At 42.7% G+C, this 22,663-nt stretch overlaps 1 protein-coding gene across 6 annotated transcripts in view; it reads left to right on the top strand.

Moving 5' to 3' along the window:
• mapk10 (mitogen-activated protein kinase 10) overlaps positions 1 to 22,663 on the top strand; it is a 214,957-nt gene that overhangs the window by 99,667 nt on the left and 92,627 nt on the right. For all 6 annotated transcript variants that reach the window (XM_072595962.1, XM_072595878.1, XM_072595793.1 and 3 more), the window contains one exon: positions 13,060 to 13,229. In XM_072595962.1, coding sequence (XP_072452063.1) covers positions 13,060 to 13,229 — 170 coding nt within the window. The remainder of the gene's footprint in view (positions 1 to 13,059; positions 13,230 to 22,663) is intronic.

Below are 22,663 nucleotides of genomic sequence, written 5' to 3'. Positions count from 1 at the left end.
GTGGCCTCTGCTAATGGCTCAATCATTAATCTAAATCGTAAAGGGCTGAAAGGGGCCACTTTTGTTGGCTGCCTCTGCAGATGCTAAAATTGTCAGACTTTACACCATTAGTGAGAACCGCTGCTTTTGGGTCACTATATAATACTGCCACCCACCTGGCAAAGACCCAACCAAGACCAAACCATTCCAGAACATAAAAGAAGTATAGCCACTCCACCTAGTCAAATGCTTTCTCTGCATCTAGAGAGACTACCAAGCCTGGAATCGAACCTTGCAGGCATGCCTGAACCATATTTAGAACTCTTATAATATTAAAGTCTCCCCCTGTAAATGTATGACGCGCCCCAAGGGCCATCAACCTGGAAAGTGCATCCATTAAAGATTTGAGGGGGTGTACCGGGGGTAATATTCATTGAAGATCCCATACTCCTCTCCATATATTAAAGCTTTAAGATCATAAACCATCCATACTCATCCTTAATTTGGACTAACAGTTGAAATGGGAGATTCTTCTGGATGAGTAGAGCAACTCCTCTACTTTTTGAACTAAAGGATGAGGAAAAGCCCTGTCCAAACCCTCCCTGCTATAATTTTAAGTGCTCCTTACGAGTTAGGTGTGTTTCTTGTAGCAAGGCTAAATTGACCCTTTCTTTTTTAAGGCTTGAAAGTATTTTTTTTCTCTTAAGCACTGAATGACTCCCCTTAATATTCCAGGTGCACCATTTAAATGAACAGTTGGCTATAGCCATCTGAAACAGTCCATAACCTCCCACCCCACCGCACCTCCTGGGAGGATGAATCCCACTCATAGCATGCCAAGTGAAAACAGTACACAGTTCGTATAAACTTGAAAATACAGCCACCAAATCAAAACTTCTAACAACTACTTCTACATAAACCAACATATAACACAAATAAGAAGAGACCTTCCCCCTTGCCCACAGGGGCGCTCATTTTACCCACAGACTCCTCCTTCCGGCTGAAGCTGTGCCCCAAACCCAGGCAAAGCATAGAAAAAGTTACACACATCTTACAACAAGAAAATTCGAAGTTGGCATTCAACCCATCCCAACCATACTTTGACCCTAGGCAATCCTGGTTAAAAAAAATCTCCCTCCTTCACCTCCCCAACCCCCTCCCCCCTACTTTGTACTAAGAGAGAGAAATGAAAAGGAACTGATAGAAAACCAATGGGAGGGAAGGAAAAGGGGGAAGAGAAGGAAAGAGAAAAAAAAGGGGCCTCCACATACTTAAAAAAGCCCTCAAAACCAGGTAAACCAGGTCAACTACCTTGAAAACAAAGTGAACACTATTGTCCATATTATTTAAGCCAGTCAGTCTATTTTAAGGTGTTCAGAAAGTCCTTTGCATGTTCCAATGAATCAAAATTAAACATAGACACTCCGTAGCTGAAAAGTAATATTGCTGGATATCTTACAGAGTATTGAATATTCAAATCCCTCAGCCTCCTTTTTACCTCATCAAAGGCCTTCCTCTTGCAGATCATGACTGCAGAAAAGTCTTACAAAAACATAATTTGTGATCTTTTGTATATCAGAGCCTGTGGACCCTTCCTCAGTGTTCTAGAAGCTTCCAGCACCATTTGCTTATCTCTATAGTGCTGGAGTCTCACTAGGACTGGGAGGGGGTGCTGATCTGACCCGGCCTGCGCACTACGACCCGGTGGGCCTGCTCCACCCACACCCAGCCTGCCCTGACTTCCAGCTTCAAAAACTGCAGGAGCCATTGCTCCAAGAAGCTGGCGAGCTGGCTTCCCTCTTCCCATTCCAGCAGCCCGACCAGGCGGATGTTCGTCCAATGGCCTCGATTTTTGAGGTTGTTGACCGAGAATATCAAGACCCATACCTGCCGTTCCAGGTACTCGACCTGACCCGCCGAGGATTCGGCCGCGGTTTCGGAAGCCATAGCCTGTTGCTCCACCTCCATGATGCACTATCCGAGATGCTGGATCTCCTGGTCATGCTTCTGCAGCATGGCCAAGATCAGTTTCAGCCTGGTCCGGGTCTCCTGCACTGCTGAATCAATCTTCTCTCGGAATTTCATGAGCTCCGAGACTAGGCTCTGCTCCACAGCTAAGTCCCCCGGGGCACTTGTAGAGGCCGATGTGGGCATTTCCGTTGCTGCAGGGTAGTGCCCTGCTGGTTGCGATCCTCATAGTCGTTTTCCCTTAGCCATTTTCCTTACTCACTTAAACTGACATACAGCAACTCTGGGGATCAAAAACTACCAATTTTTACCACAACGAGTAAGAAAGGGAGAGTGAATGCACTACTTTGTCTGAGTTCTGGTGCAGAGCTCAGCAGGGCGACCTACAGGATTGCCGCCATCTTGGATCTCCCAAAGCAATGTACTTGATTGTCACCCTAGTCTTCACCTTAAACTTTCACTGCCTCCACCAGTGGCAGTAGTGTGCACCATATTCAAGATGTAGTACAGCAGTTCATAAAGATGTCTTTCATAGAAATGTTCAAACTAGCAGGCTTTATAAGGAAAAGCATTAAGTACTTGGGAAGGTGGCCATCTACAAGGTTTCCTCTGAACTACACACTGTGCTGACTTGGGAATGTATTGCAGACTGTAGCAAGTTAAGAAGGCAACTCACCACCTCCTGTTCAAGGGCAAATAGGGATGGGCATTGAAGTTGGCCCAGCCAGTGACATCCATATGCCATGTATGAGCAAATAAGAAATCAAATCGATGGACAGAGCAGGAAGTCCATATTTTTTGGTGCAAAGCCTGATTTATAATTGAAGAATTACAAGGTTCAGAAGGGTATATTAGGATCAGATTAAGGAAGGGTGGAATAAATATAACACAACAGATAACAAAGCCAATCAATGCTAGATAGTGTCACATATCATCTCAGGAAAGAAGTAGAAACATGCTACAAAAGATACGAATGATGTGCCAAAGAAATACACTGTTTTAAGAAAAATCAAATATTTAAGGTTATTAAGGGGTGACACAGTGGCTCAGTGGTTAGCACTGCAGACTCACAGCACCAGGGACCTCGGTTCATTTCCACCCTCAGGAAACTGCCTGTGTGGAGTTTACATGTTCTCCCTATGTCGGTGTGGGCTTCCTCCTACAGTCAAACGATGTGCAGGTTGAGTTGATTGGCTATGGAGAATACAGGGATAGGTTAGGGTGAGGGTCTGGCTGGGATACTCTTCAGAGGGTCTGTGGGGGCTGAATGGTCTGCTCCCAACACTGCAGGGATTCCATGATTTATTTGCTTACTTCCCATCTCATGGAAACTATTAAGAAAAGCAAAATATGGTGCATGTTGGAAAGCTGATACAAAAATAGAAAATCTGGAGGAACTCATAAGTCTGGGAGCATCTATAGAATGAGAAAAAGTTACTGTTTCGAGTCTTTTCCTTAGGAAACTACCCTGTACTCACTGAGTCATTCCTGGTGATTATCACTGTTATGCATATTGTCTAATTTAGCATCATAATCTATATCTGCAGGGATTCATTTGAGCCTATTAGCAGTTTTCTTGCAAGTGATGTTAATCAATTTAGTTACAGAAGCTCCTCTGATGATTGCTACATTCCCAGCACCTTCCCTCGTGAAAACCTCTAGGAAGTAACCATTTAGAGCATTACCCATTTCTGATTCATCAGCGGTTGCCACCCTTTGGTATACTAATGGGATTTCAGTTTTTCTTTGTTAATCTCCTTGCTGCTACAATGCTGAAAGAAATCCTTAAGTGTGGTTGTGTAGCATGAAACCTCAGCATTCCTAAAAAGGACATATTTTGTCAAAGCTTTTTGCCTTGCGCTTATCAGGAAAAATCACAAGAAATGCAGAAATCAAAGGAAACCAATATTTATTCTGTATCAGAGAGGAATGATTGGAACAATTGACAACTAAAATCCTATGCTTATAGCCTTGCTCTTTTGATGACTTCCTACTTTTTGAAGGTTTTAGTAATAACATCTTATTTTGGCATTGTGGAATTTGTTTTCATTACTTGTTTAACTTGGTACTCTCTTATTCCATTTTGCATCACATTGTTAACTGTGCACTTATTAGCCCTTTGCATGACTTCACCTGATGATGGAACAGTGCTCTGAAAGCTTATGATTTTAAATAAATCTGTTGAAGTATAACCTGGTGTGGTACGATTTCTGACCCTGCCTACCCGGTTCCAACAGCAGCACCTCCACACCTTGGTATGCCTTTAACCTCCCCACATTGTTTTTTTTTAAATTCACTGATAGGTTGTAGGATAGTCAGCAAGTCCAAAATTTCTTTCACATCCCTAATTGTCCTAGAGAAAGTGGTGGTGATCCACCTTCTTGAACTACTGCAGTATATGTCACACAGCTACATCCAATGTGCTGTTTGGAAAGGAGTTCAGAGTTTAACCCCATGACTGTGAAAGTACAGGGATATACTTCCATGCTTGAGTTGTATGTGGTGTAGAGGGGAACATATGGATGGTGACATTCCCATGGGTCTGCTGTCCTGCTCCTTCTGGGTCTTGGAGGTCATGAGTTTTGAAACTATGGAACAAAACAAATGCTGGTATATCCTTAAAGATTTATTTAAGTACTATAACATCACCTATTGATTTAATCATTTGAAATTCAATCTTTAATTTGTATTTGGGTTTATTCTCCTCAATACAAGATATAATTGCTTGATTTTTCTGGATTTTGTGCTCTTCATGATGGAGAAATAGTAGTGTTTACCATCAGCACTCCTTTGAAGTTGACAGCAACTTTGTGAGTGAAATATTGTTTGTAAAATGTGGAAATCTAGAAGTTGCTGTCAGTGCTTCTATGCTTCTCCCTATAGGCACTGTTGAAATCCCTCATGTAGAGACCAGTTAACTGATGAGAACCTGCCCTTTTATATTGTTAGTCTCACTGTAAAATCCTTGAAAGCGTGAAACCTAATTTAGTTCAGTGTAACTGGACTTTGAACAACATATTAAATTCATAGTTTCTGTTGAAAAACTCATCTGGCCATGATAAACTAATTTTTCACTTGTGGAATGTCAAAATCAAATTATTTCTTCAAAGTGCACAATGCTAAACTACCTTTTGAAGATTGTCAATGATCTTTCAACTTTAACTTTCATCCCATGTGTATGTCCCAACCATTTATTTCATTTTCTAATGGACAATCAGTGCATCTAGTTTCCTGATTTCCTGTCTATGAGAATGTGTCAGTGTGCTCTCTCTGTTTGATCACATGACAATAACAGGATCCCTGGAGATGGCTTTGGCTTGGCGACAGAATCAACTTAGCTGGAAAAAGGACCATCCATGGCACAGAGATCACTAAGGCAGCCATCTTCAACATCAGTGGCAAGCATCATCATTTTGTCGCTGACATCAAAGTCTGAGTCACTATTATTGTTTCTCAGATGTAACTGTTGTTTCTAGGTCTGTTATCTTGGGACACCTCATTACTGAGTCAAAGTGTGAATGATCTCGAAGCAAAAAACTGGAAGAACTGCGGATGCTTGAAATCAGAAGCAAAAACAGAAACTATTGGAAAAAACTCAGCAGGTCTAGCAGCATCTGTGGAGAGAATACAGTTCTAAAGAAGGGTTACTGGCCCTAAAACATTACCTCTGCTTTCTCTCCACAGATGCTGCCAGACCTGCTGAGTTTTTCCAGCAACTTCTCTTTTTGTTTGTGCATTATCTCTTTTGGGATTTCTAACACAAGTTAGATCTTGACTTAGTGCAGTAGTGCAAAATGAGTGCTATCAAGCCATTATGTCTGCTTTATAGCTCTCCTGACTTTTATTTCCATTGATCTGTCTACCATAGAAAATTAAATTGTGCCCTATTGAGTCAGAATGCAATTATGCACACATTAAAGGAAAGCTCTACTCATGTCTTTAAAGTGTGGAGATTAGCATGACCATTTAAATAAATTAGGATCTTGGACTTGGAATTTCCAACTCGAGATTTCACGCAGACTGGAAGTGAAGTTTGTAAGCTATGTCATATGTGTAAGTAGCGAGAGTTGAACCTCCTATGTTGTATTCTGAACATGAGGATTGTAACATCACTCAACAGGCTCAAGGGCTCAATGAGTTTATTTCCTGAAATACCATAATGCTAAGAAATGGAATGGATGCAGACGAGTAATTGGGCCCCTTGGACCAGTAGACAATATGGAGAAGAAAGAATGTTCTGAGTGCTGCTTGGTATCAGAAACTGCCTGCCTCCCAGCAGTGGCGAAGACAGGCAGCAGCCATGTCCAACCATGAGGTGCTGCTGCTGCTGCTGTTTTAAAATCTGAAGGCAGCTCCTCAGAAACCCAGGCAGTCAAACAAGGTGGGCATGGCCTTGCATGGCTAGGTAGGGGCCAGCATTCATTCTGCTTGTAGTTGGCTTCGCAGGTACCTCTCAGAAATATCTTCAAAGAATCTTATTTGGGCTTACAATGAATACTACAGCTAGACTGGTGTAGTATAATGAGCTCAATGGCTCATTATTGTTATTAAAACAATTTGAAAATCATAGAACCCCTACAGTGTGGAAACAGGCCATTTGGCCCAACACATCCACACCAACCCACCACACCACCCAAACCCATTCCCCTAATCTACATTTAACCTCTGACTAATGCAACTGACCTACACATCCCTGAACATTATGGGCAACTTTGAATGGTTTATTCACCTAACCTGCACATCCTTGGACTGTAGTAGGAAACCCACGCAGACACAGGGAGAACGTGCACAGATGGTAACCCGAGGCTGGAATCAAACCTGTGTCCCTGGCGCTGCAAGGCAGCAGTGATAACCACTGAGCCACTGTGTCAGTGCTAGACTGTGCTACTGTGCTGGACAGACCACTTAATAAGCTTTTCAAGGAGCTTAAAGGACCATTAATTGAACAGTACTCCCCACTACCTCATCCTGACTGATCCTTTCACAATTTGAAACTGTCCTGGAGGTTTTGGAATCTTGAGATGACCTATGAGGCCACCATCTCTCCATATCGGTACCAACTCTGTCACCTTTTGTAAATCTTTGGCAGAGTAGCGTTATACAGCACGAACACAGGCTGAAGAGGAAATGGAATCAGAACCTGCTACTATCACAGATTCATCAACACCAGTCCTCAAATGAAGATCAGTCCTTAAGGATGGTCTCAGCAGATCTGTACCAGATATTCTATGGCCCTCAACTAGCAAAATTGAACTTGGAGTGTATAAACTTGGACCTATAGCACATAAAATCTCTGAGACATAAAATCTGCCTGCTCAGCTGAATAGGATACAGATATAGGAAGAGCTTGGCTTTTTGTATACTTGACAAGAGATCATATGTTCCAAATTGGCAGCTTTCAAAGTTCTAATAACTTCCTTTAAAAAGACAAGTTATGGAGGGGAATGACTAATTCTTCAAAATGGATCAGCATAGAAAATGGATAACCGCTTCTCAATACTGAAGAATTGGAGGTCCTGATGCAGTAAGTTTCATAAAGTAAGATCCTTTGGGTGTGAAGGCTATTCTTTACAAAGGACAGAGATGGAGGCATGTTGTAAACATAGTCCTTGCAGAAAGTCCAATTTATCTGAAATCAAATGAAGAAGGGATGGTCTGATACAAGCAGGATGTCACAAGAGCCATGCTTAAACAAGCCAGTAACAAGTCCACACTCCACGCTGTGGCTGTCCAGCAGCAAGTTACCTCTTGGAGCAGTGTGGATTCTTTAAGGCTAGACTTCCATCCCTATTTCATGAAGAGGTCTATTTTTCAGTTGGATGGCTGGCAGCCCTGAGGTCCCAGGACCACGAAGTGGGAAGGATGGTCAATGCAGAGACAACAGCCAGTCCCAAAGAATTGGAGGCTGGGCTCAGAGGTTTGATCCAGATATTGCCAGGACCTTCCTGCCAATCACTGTGTGGGGAATATGAGAGTTGGCAGTCCGAGTTTAAGAGAACTTTGGGATGGGGGTGGGGGGAAAAGGGATGACCTGAGGCAGGGTGCTAAGGACGAAGGACCCAGTGAACCAAAAAGGAAGATGCCAGCCCCCTCAGGTAAAGATGCCAGGTCACCCTTGGAATGGGCCTCACTTTGCCATGAGTGAAATAGCAGGACAGGGTGAGTGCTTATGTGGTCATTAATTGGCTACTCAAGGACCTCAATAAACCCAAGAGTAGACAGGCTGCCTGATGCCTTCAGTACTCCCTGCAAAATTTCAGACAGCTAAGGGGCAGGTAGGAAGACTATGTGAAAGGCAGTCTTAATATCATGTGGTTTTAAAATCATGTTGGAAGCAGCCAGTGGGGGAGTGTAAAATCCAGCTCAAGGTCTAAGTGATTGTGCTTTCTTGCATTTCCACATGTTTACTGTGTGGCAGATGCCCATTAAATGAGGGAATGCTGCCTCTGATGGAAGGGTCTGCTTACTTTGAGGGAGATGTCCATAGTATTTAGAAATCATCCCAATCACAGAGGAAGACTCAGGCGGATGCTGTAATTCAGAAACCAAAACAGAAATTGCTGAAAAAGCTCAGCAGGTCTGGCAGCTGTAGAGAGGAATCCGAGTTAACATTTCAGGTCGAGTGACCGTTCCTCAGAAGGGAATTCTGAGGAAGGCTCACTCAACCCAAAACATTTACTCTGGTCTCTCTCCACAGATGCTGCCAGACCTTGCATCATAGAGCATCATACAGATGTACAGCATGGAAACAGACCCTTCGGTCCACATGTCTATGCCAACCAGATATCTTAATTAATCTTGCCTCATTTGCCAGTATTTGGCCCATATCCCTCTAAACCCTTCCTAATCATATAACCATCCAGATGCCTTTTAAATGCAAATGTACCATCCTCCACCAGTTTCTCTGGCAGCTCATTCCATGCACGCACCACCCTCTGCATAAGAGTTGCCCCTCAGGTCCCTTTTAACTCTTTTCTCTCTCACCTTAAACCTATGTTCTCTAGTTTTGAACTCCCTTGTCCTGGTGAAAAAGACATTGTCTGTTTATCCCCTCATGATCTTATAAACCATGAAAGACTCACTCCTCAGCCACCGACAATCCAGGGAAAACAGTCCCAGTCTATTCAGTTTGTTGAGCTTTTCCAGCAATTTCTTTTTTTTTTCAGATATAAGGTGTTATTTGGTTTAGGCTTTTGATAGATAGACTTTGGTCATGGTTTCAAAGAACCTCCATCTGAGCACATTGGAACCCAGGCATTCAATGTGCCATTTTTATGTCTTAACAGTCTTTTGTGTAGAAGCACATGGCCATCACCTGCAGGAGCCCAGGGTATCTCCCATCCCCCAGTGTTCCACCATGCTACTCTTCTGCCAGCCTAGGGAAAAGTGCCTTTCCACCCTGGCAGGCTCCTCTTGTACTGCCACTCCTCCCTGATATCGGCTCCTGTCTAAACTAAACAGCTCAGGATCTGGCAAAGCTTGGCACTTGTACATTTCAAACTTTCCACGGCATGTTTGACAGACTTACGGTGGGGCAGTGCTAGAAGGGCCATAGATTTTCAGATCCATCATGTCTTAGACTTTAAACAATAATGTATTATCATTCGTATAAAGCTTTTCAAAACAGTTTTCTATATTCCAAAAAAAATGATGACAAACATGTATGAACTGGTGAATAGTTTTCTTTAAGGCACGTACGGTTCACATTAAGGCCCACACATCTTCAGAGTTTCTGGTTAAAGGACAAACAAACAAAGAAAGTAGTGGATATTTTTGAAATGGGAAGACTTGGTGGCACCAAGGAGAACAATAAAGGTGGTTGTGATTCTAATCTTGACCCTCATCATCAACAAAATCATCAAATTCTGAAGTACTAATAAAATTAACGTGCATTGAGAAAATGCTATTTAAAATTACGAATCCCTCATGCCCTTCTTTTTAATGGCAACGTAAGGGGCTATTTAGTTCCAACAATCTTAAGCTTCTGACAGATTTTGGTAATGGTTTTGACTAACCTCCACTGAGTACATTATAATGAAAGCATTTGATATGCCATTTTTATGTTGTAATTATTTAAATGTTATATTTGTGTAATTTTTAACTAAATCAGCTAGTTGGTTACATTCAACTAATTCACAACTAACTACTCACAGTTAACACTAACTACTCACAGTTAACATATAAGCTAGCTGTCACACAAATTACATTAACCTCTGATAATTCTTAAATAATAATGTTATGATAAATGGTAACTGCATATAAAATGAATTCCTACTGATAGAAAAAGAGCAACATTTTTATTTTCACTTTGAGAGGTACAAAAGAAATGTGATGAAAAGTGTGTAATTTACATATATTTATATAATTTTTGGAATTTTGATTTCAAAATAGAGACAGATGGATGTTGGTTACTTCTGTGAAGGATATTTTGTTTTAACAAACACCAAAGGTTAAGAATTCATCCAAACAGAAAGCAGATGGCTACAGACTCTTATGGTGTTAATAGAAACATGTTTATGCTGTTGTTTTTATGATAAGTAGTATAAACATTGATGACCATTAGCAATGCTTTCAGTTCAGAAGAATCTTAGTTTGGGCAAGGTTTTAATTTAGCTCAGAAGAGACACCCAGAATTGACATGAGGAAAATTTAGTTTCTCTCATAAAATTAATTCAGGGCAGTTCAGAGAACTAATTACCATAGCCGAATGGTTTAGCTTGTAAAATTTGCAAATAAGGAAAGTTTGGTTAGAAATCTGAAAGCTACTAGAACTGAGAAAGCTTAAGCTATCAGATTTGTGAAATGTTCATGTCATAGACCTGGAGAGGACATATCAAATTGACTCCCTCATCCATGACAAAGAAACTGAAAGGTGGCAATTAAGCTAACACTTAAGGTTAAGACATTGAAGGGTATGATTTCACTGGACTTAAGCCTCTGCAATGGATAATAACAGAAAGCAGGTTGAACGTTTGTTTTGTCATGTGTTACAGATCATTTTAATTATCTTCTGTATTTACATAGCTCTTTTATTATTTCTTCTGTTCTGTAAGAAACTTCTGTTTTGTTGTTAAAGAAAATCTGCAGCCTTATGTTAATATGTCTCAGTGACTAAGCACTATGTTAACTAAGGAAACAAAAATAAATAAACATATGATCTGTCAATCCAGATTATATCTGGAGATCTAATGTGCCCAGTAGTACCAGTGGAACTGTCCATCTTCCGCAGTTACACTGACTGCACCCCCCACCTTTTCCTCCGCTACATCGATGACTGTATCGGCACTACCTTGTACTTCCACGAGGAGGTTAACATTCATCCACTTTACTAACACCTTCCACCCTGACCTCAAATTTACCTGGACCGTCTGAGACTCCTCCCTCCCCTTCCTAGACCTCTCCATTTCTATCTCTGACGACCGACTCAACACAGACGTTTACTATAAACCGACCGACTCCCACAGCTATCTAGATTACACCTCCTCCCACCCTGCCACCTGTAAAAACGCCATCCCATATTCCCAATTCCTTTGCCTTCGCCGCATCTGCTCCCAGGAGGAGCAATTCCAATACCGAACAACCCAGATGGCCTCCTTCAAAGACCGAAATTACCCCCCAGATGTGGTTGACAATGCTCTCCACCGCATCTCCTCCACTTCCCGCACCTCCGCCCTTGAACCCACCCCTCCAATCGCCAGGACAGAACCCCACTGGTCCTCACCTACCACCCCACCAACCTCCAGATACATCGTATCATCCGCCGTCGTTTCTGCCACCTCCAAACAGACCCCACCACCAAGGATATATTTCCCTCCCACCACTATCAGCGTTCCGGAAAGACCGCTCCCTCCGCGACTCCCTCGTCAGATCCACACACCACCCCCCTCCCCCACCACCAACCCAACCTCCACTCCCGGCACCTTCCCCTGCAACCGCAAGAAATGCAAAATTTGCGCCCACGCCTCCCCCCTCACTTCCCTCCAAGGCCCCAATGGATCCTTCCATATCCATCAGAAATTCACCTGCACCTCCACACACATCGTTTACTGCATCTGCCGCAGCCGATGTGGCCTCCTATACATTGGGGAGACAGGCTGCCGACTTGCGGAACGTTTCAGAGAACACCTCTGGGACACCCGCACCAACCAACCCAACCACCCCGTGGCTGAACACTTTAACTCCCCCTCCCACTCCGCCAAGGACATGCAGGTCCTTGGCCTCCCCCATCGCCAGACCATGGCAACACGACGGTTGGAGGAAGAGCGCCTCATCTTCCGCCTAGGAACCCTCCAGCCACAGGGGATGAATGCAGATTTCTCCAGCTTTCTCATTTCCCCTCCCCCCACCTTATCTCAGTCCCAAACCTCAGACTCGGTACCGCCTTCTTGACCTGCAATCTTCTTCCCGACCTCTCTGCTCCCACCCCCTCTCCGGCCTATCACCCTCACCTTAACCTCCTTCCACCTATTGCCCAACACCCCTCCCCTAAGTCCCTCCTCCCTACCTTTTATCTTAGCCTGCTTGGCAGACCCTCCTCACTCCTGAAGAAGGGCTTATGCCCGAAACGCCGATTCTCCTGCTCCTTTGATGCTGCCTGACTTGCTGCGCTTTTCCAGTAACACATTTTTAAGTAGTACCATCATCCAATTTTATAACATAAATAATTAGAGAAGGCATTTGAATGGTAAAGAAAGCTCTAATCCATGTTTTGCCTTGCTGTATAACAAATTAACTGGCCTCACATCCATCCCCATGATTTAGTTCAACTTTTGCTTTGCCATTAATCCAGTCACTGTCTTTAACAATACATGTTGTAATCTTGTAAAATGTATAATTCACTGCATGTTAACCAGCGAGGGTTGGGACTATTATATATTTTTGGACAATTCAGGATTGTCAAGATAAAAATATATAGTGGACTTGGAAGATGCATGCTTGGAGATAACTTTATTTAATTATTGCCAATTATTTAAGAGAATACATTTTCACAATTCTAAGGGGATACTCTGATAATGAATAGATAATAGGTTATTTCAGGACTATTTTGCTAATTGTACAGTGCTGTCCTAATCTCAGAAATACAATAATTTAATAACTCCTCTTTAATTTCAGGGATTTGGCAAACAAGTGGATGTTTCATATATTGCTAAACACTACAACATGAGTAAAAGCAAAGTGGACAACCAGTTCTACAGCGTAGAAGTAGGTGATTCTACCTTCACAGTTCTCAAACGCTACCAGAATCTAAAGCCCATTGGATCTGGGGCTCAGGGAATTGTATGGTGAGTTTTTATTATAATTGCTTCAAAGATGAATGTCACCCTTCTGTCTTGAGCAAAGAAGCATGCACAGAACATGGACAGTAAACATTCATATGTTGTAACTCTTTCCTGGCTGGCATTATTCAATGTAAAAATTTCTCTGGTAGCAGAAAATTACTCCTTGCTTGAGTAAGCATTAAAGTAAAGGAAGTTAGGAATCTGCTTGTGAAATCTCCTCCACTCCAAGCAACCGTCTGTACCTACCTAATTACTATCCATCTACAAGTTTTTTTGATGTGTATGCTTGGCAAATCCCACTTGTAAATAAATTAACATCAAACTATTTGAGTAATATTGTTTTTCAATACTGTACAGACCACAAAATATCCTGATCCTCTTCAGTTATTAACTAATTATAAACTAGAAATATTTTCTAAATTTGCAACATGTATGACAAACCTATAAGAAAAAGACTAAGGAATGTTTATATTTGCATTTGTATTTCAAGACAGTTAGACTAATATCCAAATGGAAGATCATATCCTGAAGTTTTCTGAACAAGCAATATGTAAATATTTCAATTCTTTTACAAAGATATTCTTGTAGTACATGGAAGATGCCTCATAAAAGGCTGTGGAATATACAAATTGCTCGGTTAACAATGGAATGCAATTATGAATTTGAGATTCAACAAAAACAACAACATATTTATAAAGATCCTTTAACATAATAAAATGTACTAAGGTGGTTTACAGGACCATTAATGAACAAAATTTGACACCTTGCCATATAAGGTGATTTTGGGTCAGATAATCACATTTTTGGTCAAGAAAGAAGAGTTTGGGGATTGTCTTAAAGGAGGAAAACAAGTAGAGAAGGACAACAAAGGGAGTCTATAGTTTCAGCGTGACAGTTTCGTTATAACTGGTAGACTGATTAAAATTAGGGATGCACAAGAGGCCAGAATTGGAGGAGCTCAGAGCGTAGTGAGGCTGGAGAAATTTTCTGAAACAGTGAGGAACGAGAAGATTTTTAAAATCAGGATGTTGCTTGACTGGTAGTCAATGTAAATCAGGGAGAATGGGTGATAGGACAATTGGATTTGGCACAAGTTAAGACATTGACAGCAGATTATTGGATGTTCTCAATCTTGTGGCAGGTACAATGTGGAGCACAGCCAGGTGTGCATTGGGTTAAGCAGGTCTGGAGGTAATGAAGGCATGAATGGGATTTCAGCAACATCTGCTGTAAGGCAGGACCATATCCCAAGGTAGAAATAAGCAGAGTTGATGATAATGCAAAAGTGAGGTCCGAAGTTCATCTCAAGTGAATGTGACACCAAGCTTGTGATCGTACTGCCTTAACTTCAAACAGTTGTCAAGGAAAAGAATAGAGTCAGTAGCTAGGGAACAGTGTTTGTAGAGGGAACTGAAAACAATGGCTTCAGTCTTCACAGTACAGAACAAACTCGATTATCTGAATTAGACAGGCTGGCAGTATTTAGTTTGGTTAACTGATTGTGCTGCAAAGGTAGAGATAGAGGACTGAGAAAGGTTGAGAAGAGAGAGGTCCATGCTGCACACAGATCAGGATAATTAATGCCAGGAACAAAACAAAAAGCAGGCACCAGGCAGGATTCACACACAAGGCCTCCTTAAATCGTACGAGGATCAAAAGGTGATTGGAGGTCTCATGGACAGAGTGCAGGAGGGAGGGTGTGCATGTGCAGGTGGGCAACAGCGGTGGTGCCTTCAGTTATAGCAACTGTTGCCTTATGAATAAAGCTCCGAAGTCCTGGCCACTGTTACCCACCAACAAGTGCTCAGAACAACAGCAACCGAGGTGAATATGATTAATAAAATTATATATCTGTCACTCCTCACAGCCCCAAACTGCTCTTACCGCCTGCATCATACCACTCCATAAAAAGTCACAAACCATCGATAGCTTCGTTAATGGGGACTGGAGGAAATGTCGGTATCACCTCTTTGATGTAACATATTTATGAGAACTTGAGATCTTGTTCAGATAATCCGAAATTCGGATAATTGATGTTCAGATAACCAAGGTTGTTCTGTATATAACAAGAGGACATTTCTGCTCATCCAGTACTGGATGTTAGATTGGCAGAACACAAATATGAAATGGAGTATAATGGCATGGGTTTGGCAATATAACATCAGCACACCTATCTCCAAAATGGCCCAGACTGACCAGGCACAGAAATAGACACAGTCTTCCTGCCATTTGGGATTGTTAACAAGCCATTAAGCTTATTAATGACCCAATTGCCTGAATTTGTTTGAACCCTTGCATTCTCAAGCTGTTGACCATGAGTTCGCGTTTGCTGGTAGTTATAATGAGATGGCACAAGGGTAGATGGAAAGGTCTGTCACTGGGACCATGGTTGAATGCAGCAGCAGGTTCCGCAGGGAAAGGTGACAATTTTGAGCTTTTTGCATTTTCAATAGATAACAGATCATTCAGAAAAGCAGACAAACTTTAAACTTATATCCATGACAGATTTCCTGTTTGTGGTGTTCTCTCCGTCATATGATGCTGAAATAACTGCACAGGGGGTTGCTCCCATCACCAAAGCACCCATTATTGACTAATGAACAGCACACTGGCTGTGGCAGGCCAGCTCAGAGTCACTTCGCAACTGGGGAGATTCTGATCTCCTGTCTCCTGGTTCCTTTTATTTGCAGCAGCAACAGGCCCAGGTGTGGGTAGGACCCAGGCAGTAGTTGCTACAGGTCCAGGTGTAGGCAGGGTCCAGGCAGCAGCGACAGCAGTGATGGTGACTGCCTGTGCAGCTGAGCACAGCTCAAAAGGAAACAATATTGGTGGTAACTCCACCAACTGCTTCTCATAGGAGAGCAGAACCAAAGCCAGAGCCTTAATTTGGAATTGTTTCCCAGTGTATGTTCTCCATCTGGCTGAGGTTTTGTGCAAACTTAAACCTTGCAATCCCGATTGAAGCTTATTAAAGACAGATTCTGCAACCACAGATACAGGTATCGACTTCCATGGAAACTGGGAGACGATTTATCAAAATATTGATTTTAATTGGCTCCAATTTGGGTGTTACTGAGGAATTTAATTGTTCCAAACCATGTGTAGGGGGGCATTCCAGGATGTGCACTCTCCTGGGTACCAGTCTCTGAATTTTCTTATTCTAGTCAGGCCTTGCGGGACTCCTTTGCTGTCTTCAGTCTACGTACTGGCCGCAACTAGTATGGCCCAGACCCTGAAGAACTGTTTAGTCACTTGGCTGAGGCTTGACTTTTTTCTGGAGTTTGGCTGTGGGCTGGCTTAGGTTGCCTGTGCTCAGGACATGCCCTATGTGAGGCTCTGTGATTGTCTACTCTCATATGCTGTTCCCCAAGACAGGTGAGGGTGTCCACTTTCATTGGGATGCCCTGTAGTTCCCAAGCTCCACTTGCCACATTCTCTAATGACTAGGCCAGCTGCAGTAGCTCTTTGAAGTCCATTTGGGCTTCAGCTAATAGGCATAATGGTATGTCATTAATCACACAAATTAAGCAGTCTCTCAGCATCTCATTCAGGGTTAACCCAAATCACATGCCTCTGCCAGTCATCATCAACTCATGAAAAATCCCGATACAGAAGTCTCCGGTTCTGTAACAGTTGAGTAAAACTGATAGCATCCTAAGGTTCGGGGTCATCATGAAAGAACTCTGTCAACTCTTGGAATGTTTTAGTGTTTGGTACCTCTGGGAAAGTTAAGCCCCTCATAACTGAGAACTCTGCAGGTCAGCATGCGGTCAGAAGGATTACTCGTTGCTTTTCGTCTGCCCCAATGCCATTTGCCTGGAAAAAATATCGCATTCTTTCCACATACTGGGCCCAGTCATCGACAGCAGGATCGAGTGAGTCAAGCTTCCAAAATATTGGCATGATGCCAAAAATGCATTCCTGATGAAGGGCTTTTGCCCGAAACGTCGATTTTCCTGCTCCTTGGATGCTGCCTGACCTGCTGTGCTTTTCCAGTGCCACACTCACACCAGAAATGCTTACCTCAACTCCAAGATGACAATTGCAAGCGAATGTTATTCAGGTATGCCCTGTTCTCTCCCATAGCCACTGAAATAACTGCACAGAGGTCGGCTCCCTTCACCCTTTATTTCTTAGTGCACACTACACTGGCTGTGGGTCAGTCCTCAACTGAGACTCTAATCTCCTGGTTATATTGGTCAGCCAAGGCTTTTCTGAATGGTCCAGGTTAACAACCCCAGTCAAGAACTATTTGGTCAATGAGGTTATTCAGGTCAATTATAGATACCTTGGCTAATAATCCTGATTGGTCTTGAAACACCTCCATCACAACTCTCCTTAGCTTCCTTCTTTCCAACCAGTCTCTATGTGGCCCTCCATCACTTGATCGTACAAGCACAGGAGTGAGTGGAATGTATTGACTACTCCAACTGTCTCATCCTGTTAAAAAGCATACAATCCAGCCTTCTATCATTGGCCTTAGGGAAGTCTTTCCTTAACTGCTTTAAAAGGATTGATCCAGGAAGGATTCTGATTCTATTAGTCCCATTCTGCCACAACATGTAGCTTCTTGAATCCATGGAGCTTCTTCAAAACAAGTTGAACTTGGCGTTAAATCAACTAAACTATACTATCAGAACATAGTAACAGTTAGAGTGAGTAGTGAGTCTGTTAGTGACGTGAATATGCTAATCATCAGAAACTGGATTTGTCTTTGACTTGAAAATTGACCTTTAAAAGTTTCTGAGTTGGAAAATGTGGTGCTGGAAAAACACAGCAGGCCAGGCAGCATCCGAGGAGCAGGAGAATCGACGTTTCCGGCATAAGCCCTTCTTCAGGAATTCCTGAAGAAGGGCTTATGCCCGAAGCATCGATTCTCCTGCTCCTCGGATGCTGCCTGGCCTGCTGTGTTTTTTTCCAGCACCACATTTTTCACCTCTGGTACTCCAGCATCTGCAGTCCTCACTTTCTCCCTTTAAAAGTTTCTTCCCAGTCAATAACAATGTTTTTAAAAATATAATCTCATTGATAGGACACATAGCAAATGCGTGAAAGCAGAAAAGTAAAGGTGGTTACATATTTCAATATGGGTACATGAGGTGCAAAACGAGAATTGAAGTTCAGATACAAGGTCATTGAGAAAGATAAGTGAGTAAAAGGAGAACAGGCCTGGTAGGCAAGGTAAGGTGATTAAGTATTTATAATTTAAAGTTAAATTGTGGTTGAAGTGTTTCATTTGTTGTTTTGTTTCAGAGTTACAGAATATCAGGCCACGGTAAAGATTTCTTCTGAACCCAGCAGCATTTTTAGGACTAAAGATAATTTAATGTCATTGAAATGTTCGGCAAAGTGTGCTGAGGGTGACACCAGTTTTGTGGCTTTAATTCCTGCCTGTTCAGTGCCATAATTCTGGCTATTGAGGGAGTGCAGCGTAGGTTCACGAGGTCAATTCCTGGAATGGCAGGATTGCCTTACACGGAAAGACTGAAGCGACTGGGCTTGTATACCCTTGAGTTTAGAAGACTGAGAGGGGATCTGATTGAAACGTATAGGCTTATGAAAGGACTGGACACTCTGGCAGGAGGGAACATATTTCCGTTGATGGGGGAGTGCCGAACCAGAGGACACAACTTAAAAATACGGGGTAGACCATTTAGGACAGAGATGAGGAGAAACTACTTCACACAGAGAGTGGTGGCTGTGTGGAATGCTCTGCCCCAGAGGGCAGTGGAGGCCCAGTCTCTGGATTCTTTTAAGAAAGAATTGGATAGAGCTCTTAAAGATAGTGGAGTCAAGGGGTATGGAGATAAGGCTGGAACAGGATACTAATTAGGAATGATCAGCCATGATCATATTGAATGGCGGTGCAGGCTCGAAGGGCAGAATGGCCTACTCCTGCATCTATTGTCTATTGTCTATAATTCTGAAAAAAACAATAGATCACTGAAGGTAGCTCAGCTGGAGTATTGTGTCCACTTCAGGAGATGGGACATTAAAAGGGATATCAAGGTGTTAAAGAGGGTGTGGAGGACATGTAATCGATTGGGAGCAGATTTGAAACGATTCAGCAATGTGGAGAGTTAGGATAAGCTGATATTGTATTCTTTAAAACAGTGATGGTCAGGAGAAATCAAAGTTCAAAATGATGAATGTTTCTGAATTGTGAAAATAAGGAAATAATTACTTCCAAAGGCCAGAGGATCAGTACCAGAGTATGCCGATTTACAGTAATCAGCAAAATAATCAAAGGGGAAATGAGAATGCTTTTAGTAACATGTATTATTAAGATCTGGAAAGGGGGTTGAAGTTCATTCAATTGTTACTTTCAAATGGGAAATGCACTTATATCTGAAAATAAATTTTTTGCAGAGCAAAAGGGAAAAACCATTAAGAGCGTGGGATTAACTGGGATGAATAATGCCTTTTAGTGTGGTCGTGATGATGGTGTGTGACCTTTTATTCAGAGAGTCTGAGTTGAGATGGAAAAGTGTATTTTTACATTCACGTTGTGGTCTGGAGCTTCGGACAATAATAATATTCCAACATTCTTTCATCACATGGCTTACCATCTGACATTGGCAGAGTTGCAAGGGCTTGTAGGTTGATACTCAACCTCTGTGGCTGCATGATGAATACAGTTCCCTTGGTTGTCAGGTCTTGTGGTAGCTTCTGGCTCAGAAAGATATCTTTGCTACAATGAGCTCTAAGATCTCCACCTTAGTGCTGTCTGATTACTTAACTCTACAATGATTCTGCTGAGAGGCCAGTATACCACAAGTATACCCTGGAATACAACAGAGGCTTGGCCAGACCGCTGCTATTTTCCTGAGCTCCTGTGGGAACTGGTGAGAGACAGAACCCCCAGCGTCCACTTATTTGGATAGCCACGCCAGCCTGGGATCTCCCAGTGTTAGGAGTTCAAGCAGAGACTTGGTTGGGACACTGTAATACTCAGGGAGAGGAATCCTATCAGACACCTCTCTGGCTGTAAAAAAAATTTGGCTAGCAGCTGGTTTGAAGTGACAACCCAATCTCTCTCTATCACTTTTAGTCTGACGTCCAGCTCACTTTGCTGGATTTCCCATGTCAAGGTTTGGCAGGCAGGCTGTTAGTGCACATTGAGCGAGTTTTAATGATGCCAACAACTGGGACAGATTTGGACTTCCCAGTGGCTAGCTATTGACAAACTGTTGTGTGACATTATGTTTAAATTCTCCACTTCTTATTCTACATCTGTTCTGTTTGTCTCTCTGCTCCTTAAATATCGTTATCTTTCCCCACAGTCTCTCTTTCTGTGAATCCCAATATTCACTTTTCACTTCTGGAAGGTGGCGATTCAGTTGGAAGATAGGCCCAGGCAACAACAAGGAGGCTGGTAGATAACAATGGCAGCTTAAATAGTAGACAAAAGGATGGTAGGACTTCTTTTTTTTTATTCATTCGTTGGACAAGGGTATCACTGGCTGGGCCAACATTTATTGCCTGTCCCTAGTTGCCCTTGAGAATATGTTAGGAGCTGTCATCTTGAGCCACAGCAGACCATGTGCTGTGGGTTGACCCACAATGCAATGATTTTGATTCAGCAACAGTGTAGGAATGGCGATATGTTTCCACCTCAGGAAGGTGAGTGGCTTGGCGGAGAACTTGCAGGTGGTAGTGTTCCCATGTATCTGCTGCCTTTGATATCTAGATGGAAGTGATTGTGGGTTTGGAAGGTGCTGTTGAACAATCTTTGGTAAATTTCTGCAGCATTCCTAGTAGGTGGTACTCAGTGCTGCTACGGAGCATCAGTGTTGGGGGGAGTGGATGCTCATGTATGTGGTGCCAGGCAAGGGCAGTGCTGTGTTTTGACTTTGTCTAGCGTCTTGAGTGTTGTGGAATCTGCACTCATCTTGGTAATGGGCAGTATTCCATCACTCTCCTGACTTGTGATCTGTAGGTGATGGACAGGCTTAGGGGAGTCAGGAGGTGAGTTACTTGCCACAGTGTTCCTAGCCTCTGACTTGCTCTTGTAGTCACTGTGTTTATGTGATGAGTCTAATTGAGTTCCTAGTCAATGGTAGCTGCAGGATGTTGATATTGTGGAATTCTGTAAAGGTAACACAGTGGAATATCAAGGGATGGTGATTAGATTGTCCCATATTGGAGATGATTATAGCCTGGCACTTGTGTGGCATGAATGTTACTTGCCACTTGTCAGCCCAAGCCTGGATATTGTTCAGATCTTGTTGTATTTGGACATGGACTGCTTCAGTATCTGAGGAATTACAAATGGTGCTAAACATTGTGCAATCATCAGTGAACATCCCCCCCTTCTGACTTCATGATGAAAGGAAGGTCATTGATGAAGCAGCTGAAGATGGTTGGGCCTGGGATACTATCCTGAGGAACTCATGCAGAGATGTCCTGGAACTGAGATGACTGACCTCTTCCAGTAGGCCAGGTATAACTCCAAAAATGGAGAGTTTTCCCCCATTAATACCGGTTTTGCTGGAGTTAATTAGTCAAATGTGACATTGATGTCAGGTGCTGTCACTCTCTCTTCACCTGTGGAATTCAGCTCTCTTGTCAATGTTTGGACCAAGGCTGTAATGAGATCAGGATCTGAGTGGCACTGGTGGAACCCAAACTGGGCATCACTGAGCAGGTTATTGCTGAGCAGGTGCTGCTTGACAGTGCTGTTAATGACACCTTCCATCACTTTACTAATGATCAAGAATAGATTGGCTGGGTTGGATTTCTCCTGCTTTTTAATGTACAGGACAGTCTGGGCACTTTTCCACATTGTCTATTAGATGACAGTGTTTCAGCTGTATGGGAGCAGCTGGATGTGTAGGTGCCAATGTTGGATCAGTGGACAAAGTCAGGAGTCACACAACACCAGGTTATAGTCCAACAGGTTTATCTGAAATCACAAGGTTTCAGAACAGCTTGGCTAGGGTGCAGCAAGTTCTGAAGTACTAGTGTTCAGTACTATTGTCCGAACGTTGTCAGGTCCCATAGCCTCTACAGTATCCAGTATCGAATTTACTGACACCTGGAATCTGTGATGCTGGGGGACTACTGGAGGAGGCTGAGACAGATCATTCACTTAGCACATCTGACTGGAGCCTGTTGTGAATACTGCTCCTCCAGTGAGTTGTTTAATTGTCTATCATCTTTAACAGCTGGATGCGGCTGGAATGTGCAGAGCTTAGGTCTGATCCATTGATTGTGGGATCTCTAAGTTATATCTATTACTTGTTATTTATGCTGTTTGGTAGTTTCACCAGATTGACACCTCACTTTTAGTTGCACCTGTTTTTGCTCCTGACATTCCTTCCACCTTCACTTGCCATTGAACCAGGGTTGATCCCTTGGCTTGACTGTAATGGTAGATTCGGGGATATGTAAGGCCATGATTTTGCAGATTGTATAGAAGCACAATACTGATGGGC

This window comes from Chiloscyllium punctatum, chromosome 1 (genome assembly GCF_047496795.1).
Source record: "Chiloscyllium punctatum isolate Juve2018m chromosome 1, sChiPun1.3, whole genome shotgun sequence".
NCBI lineage: Eukaryota > Metazoa > Chordata > Chondrichthyes > Orectolobiformes > Hemiscylliidae > Chiloscyllium > Chiloscyllium punctatum.
This window is presented reverse-complemented; position numbering and strand designations above follow the sequence as displayed.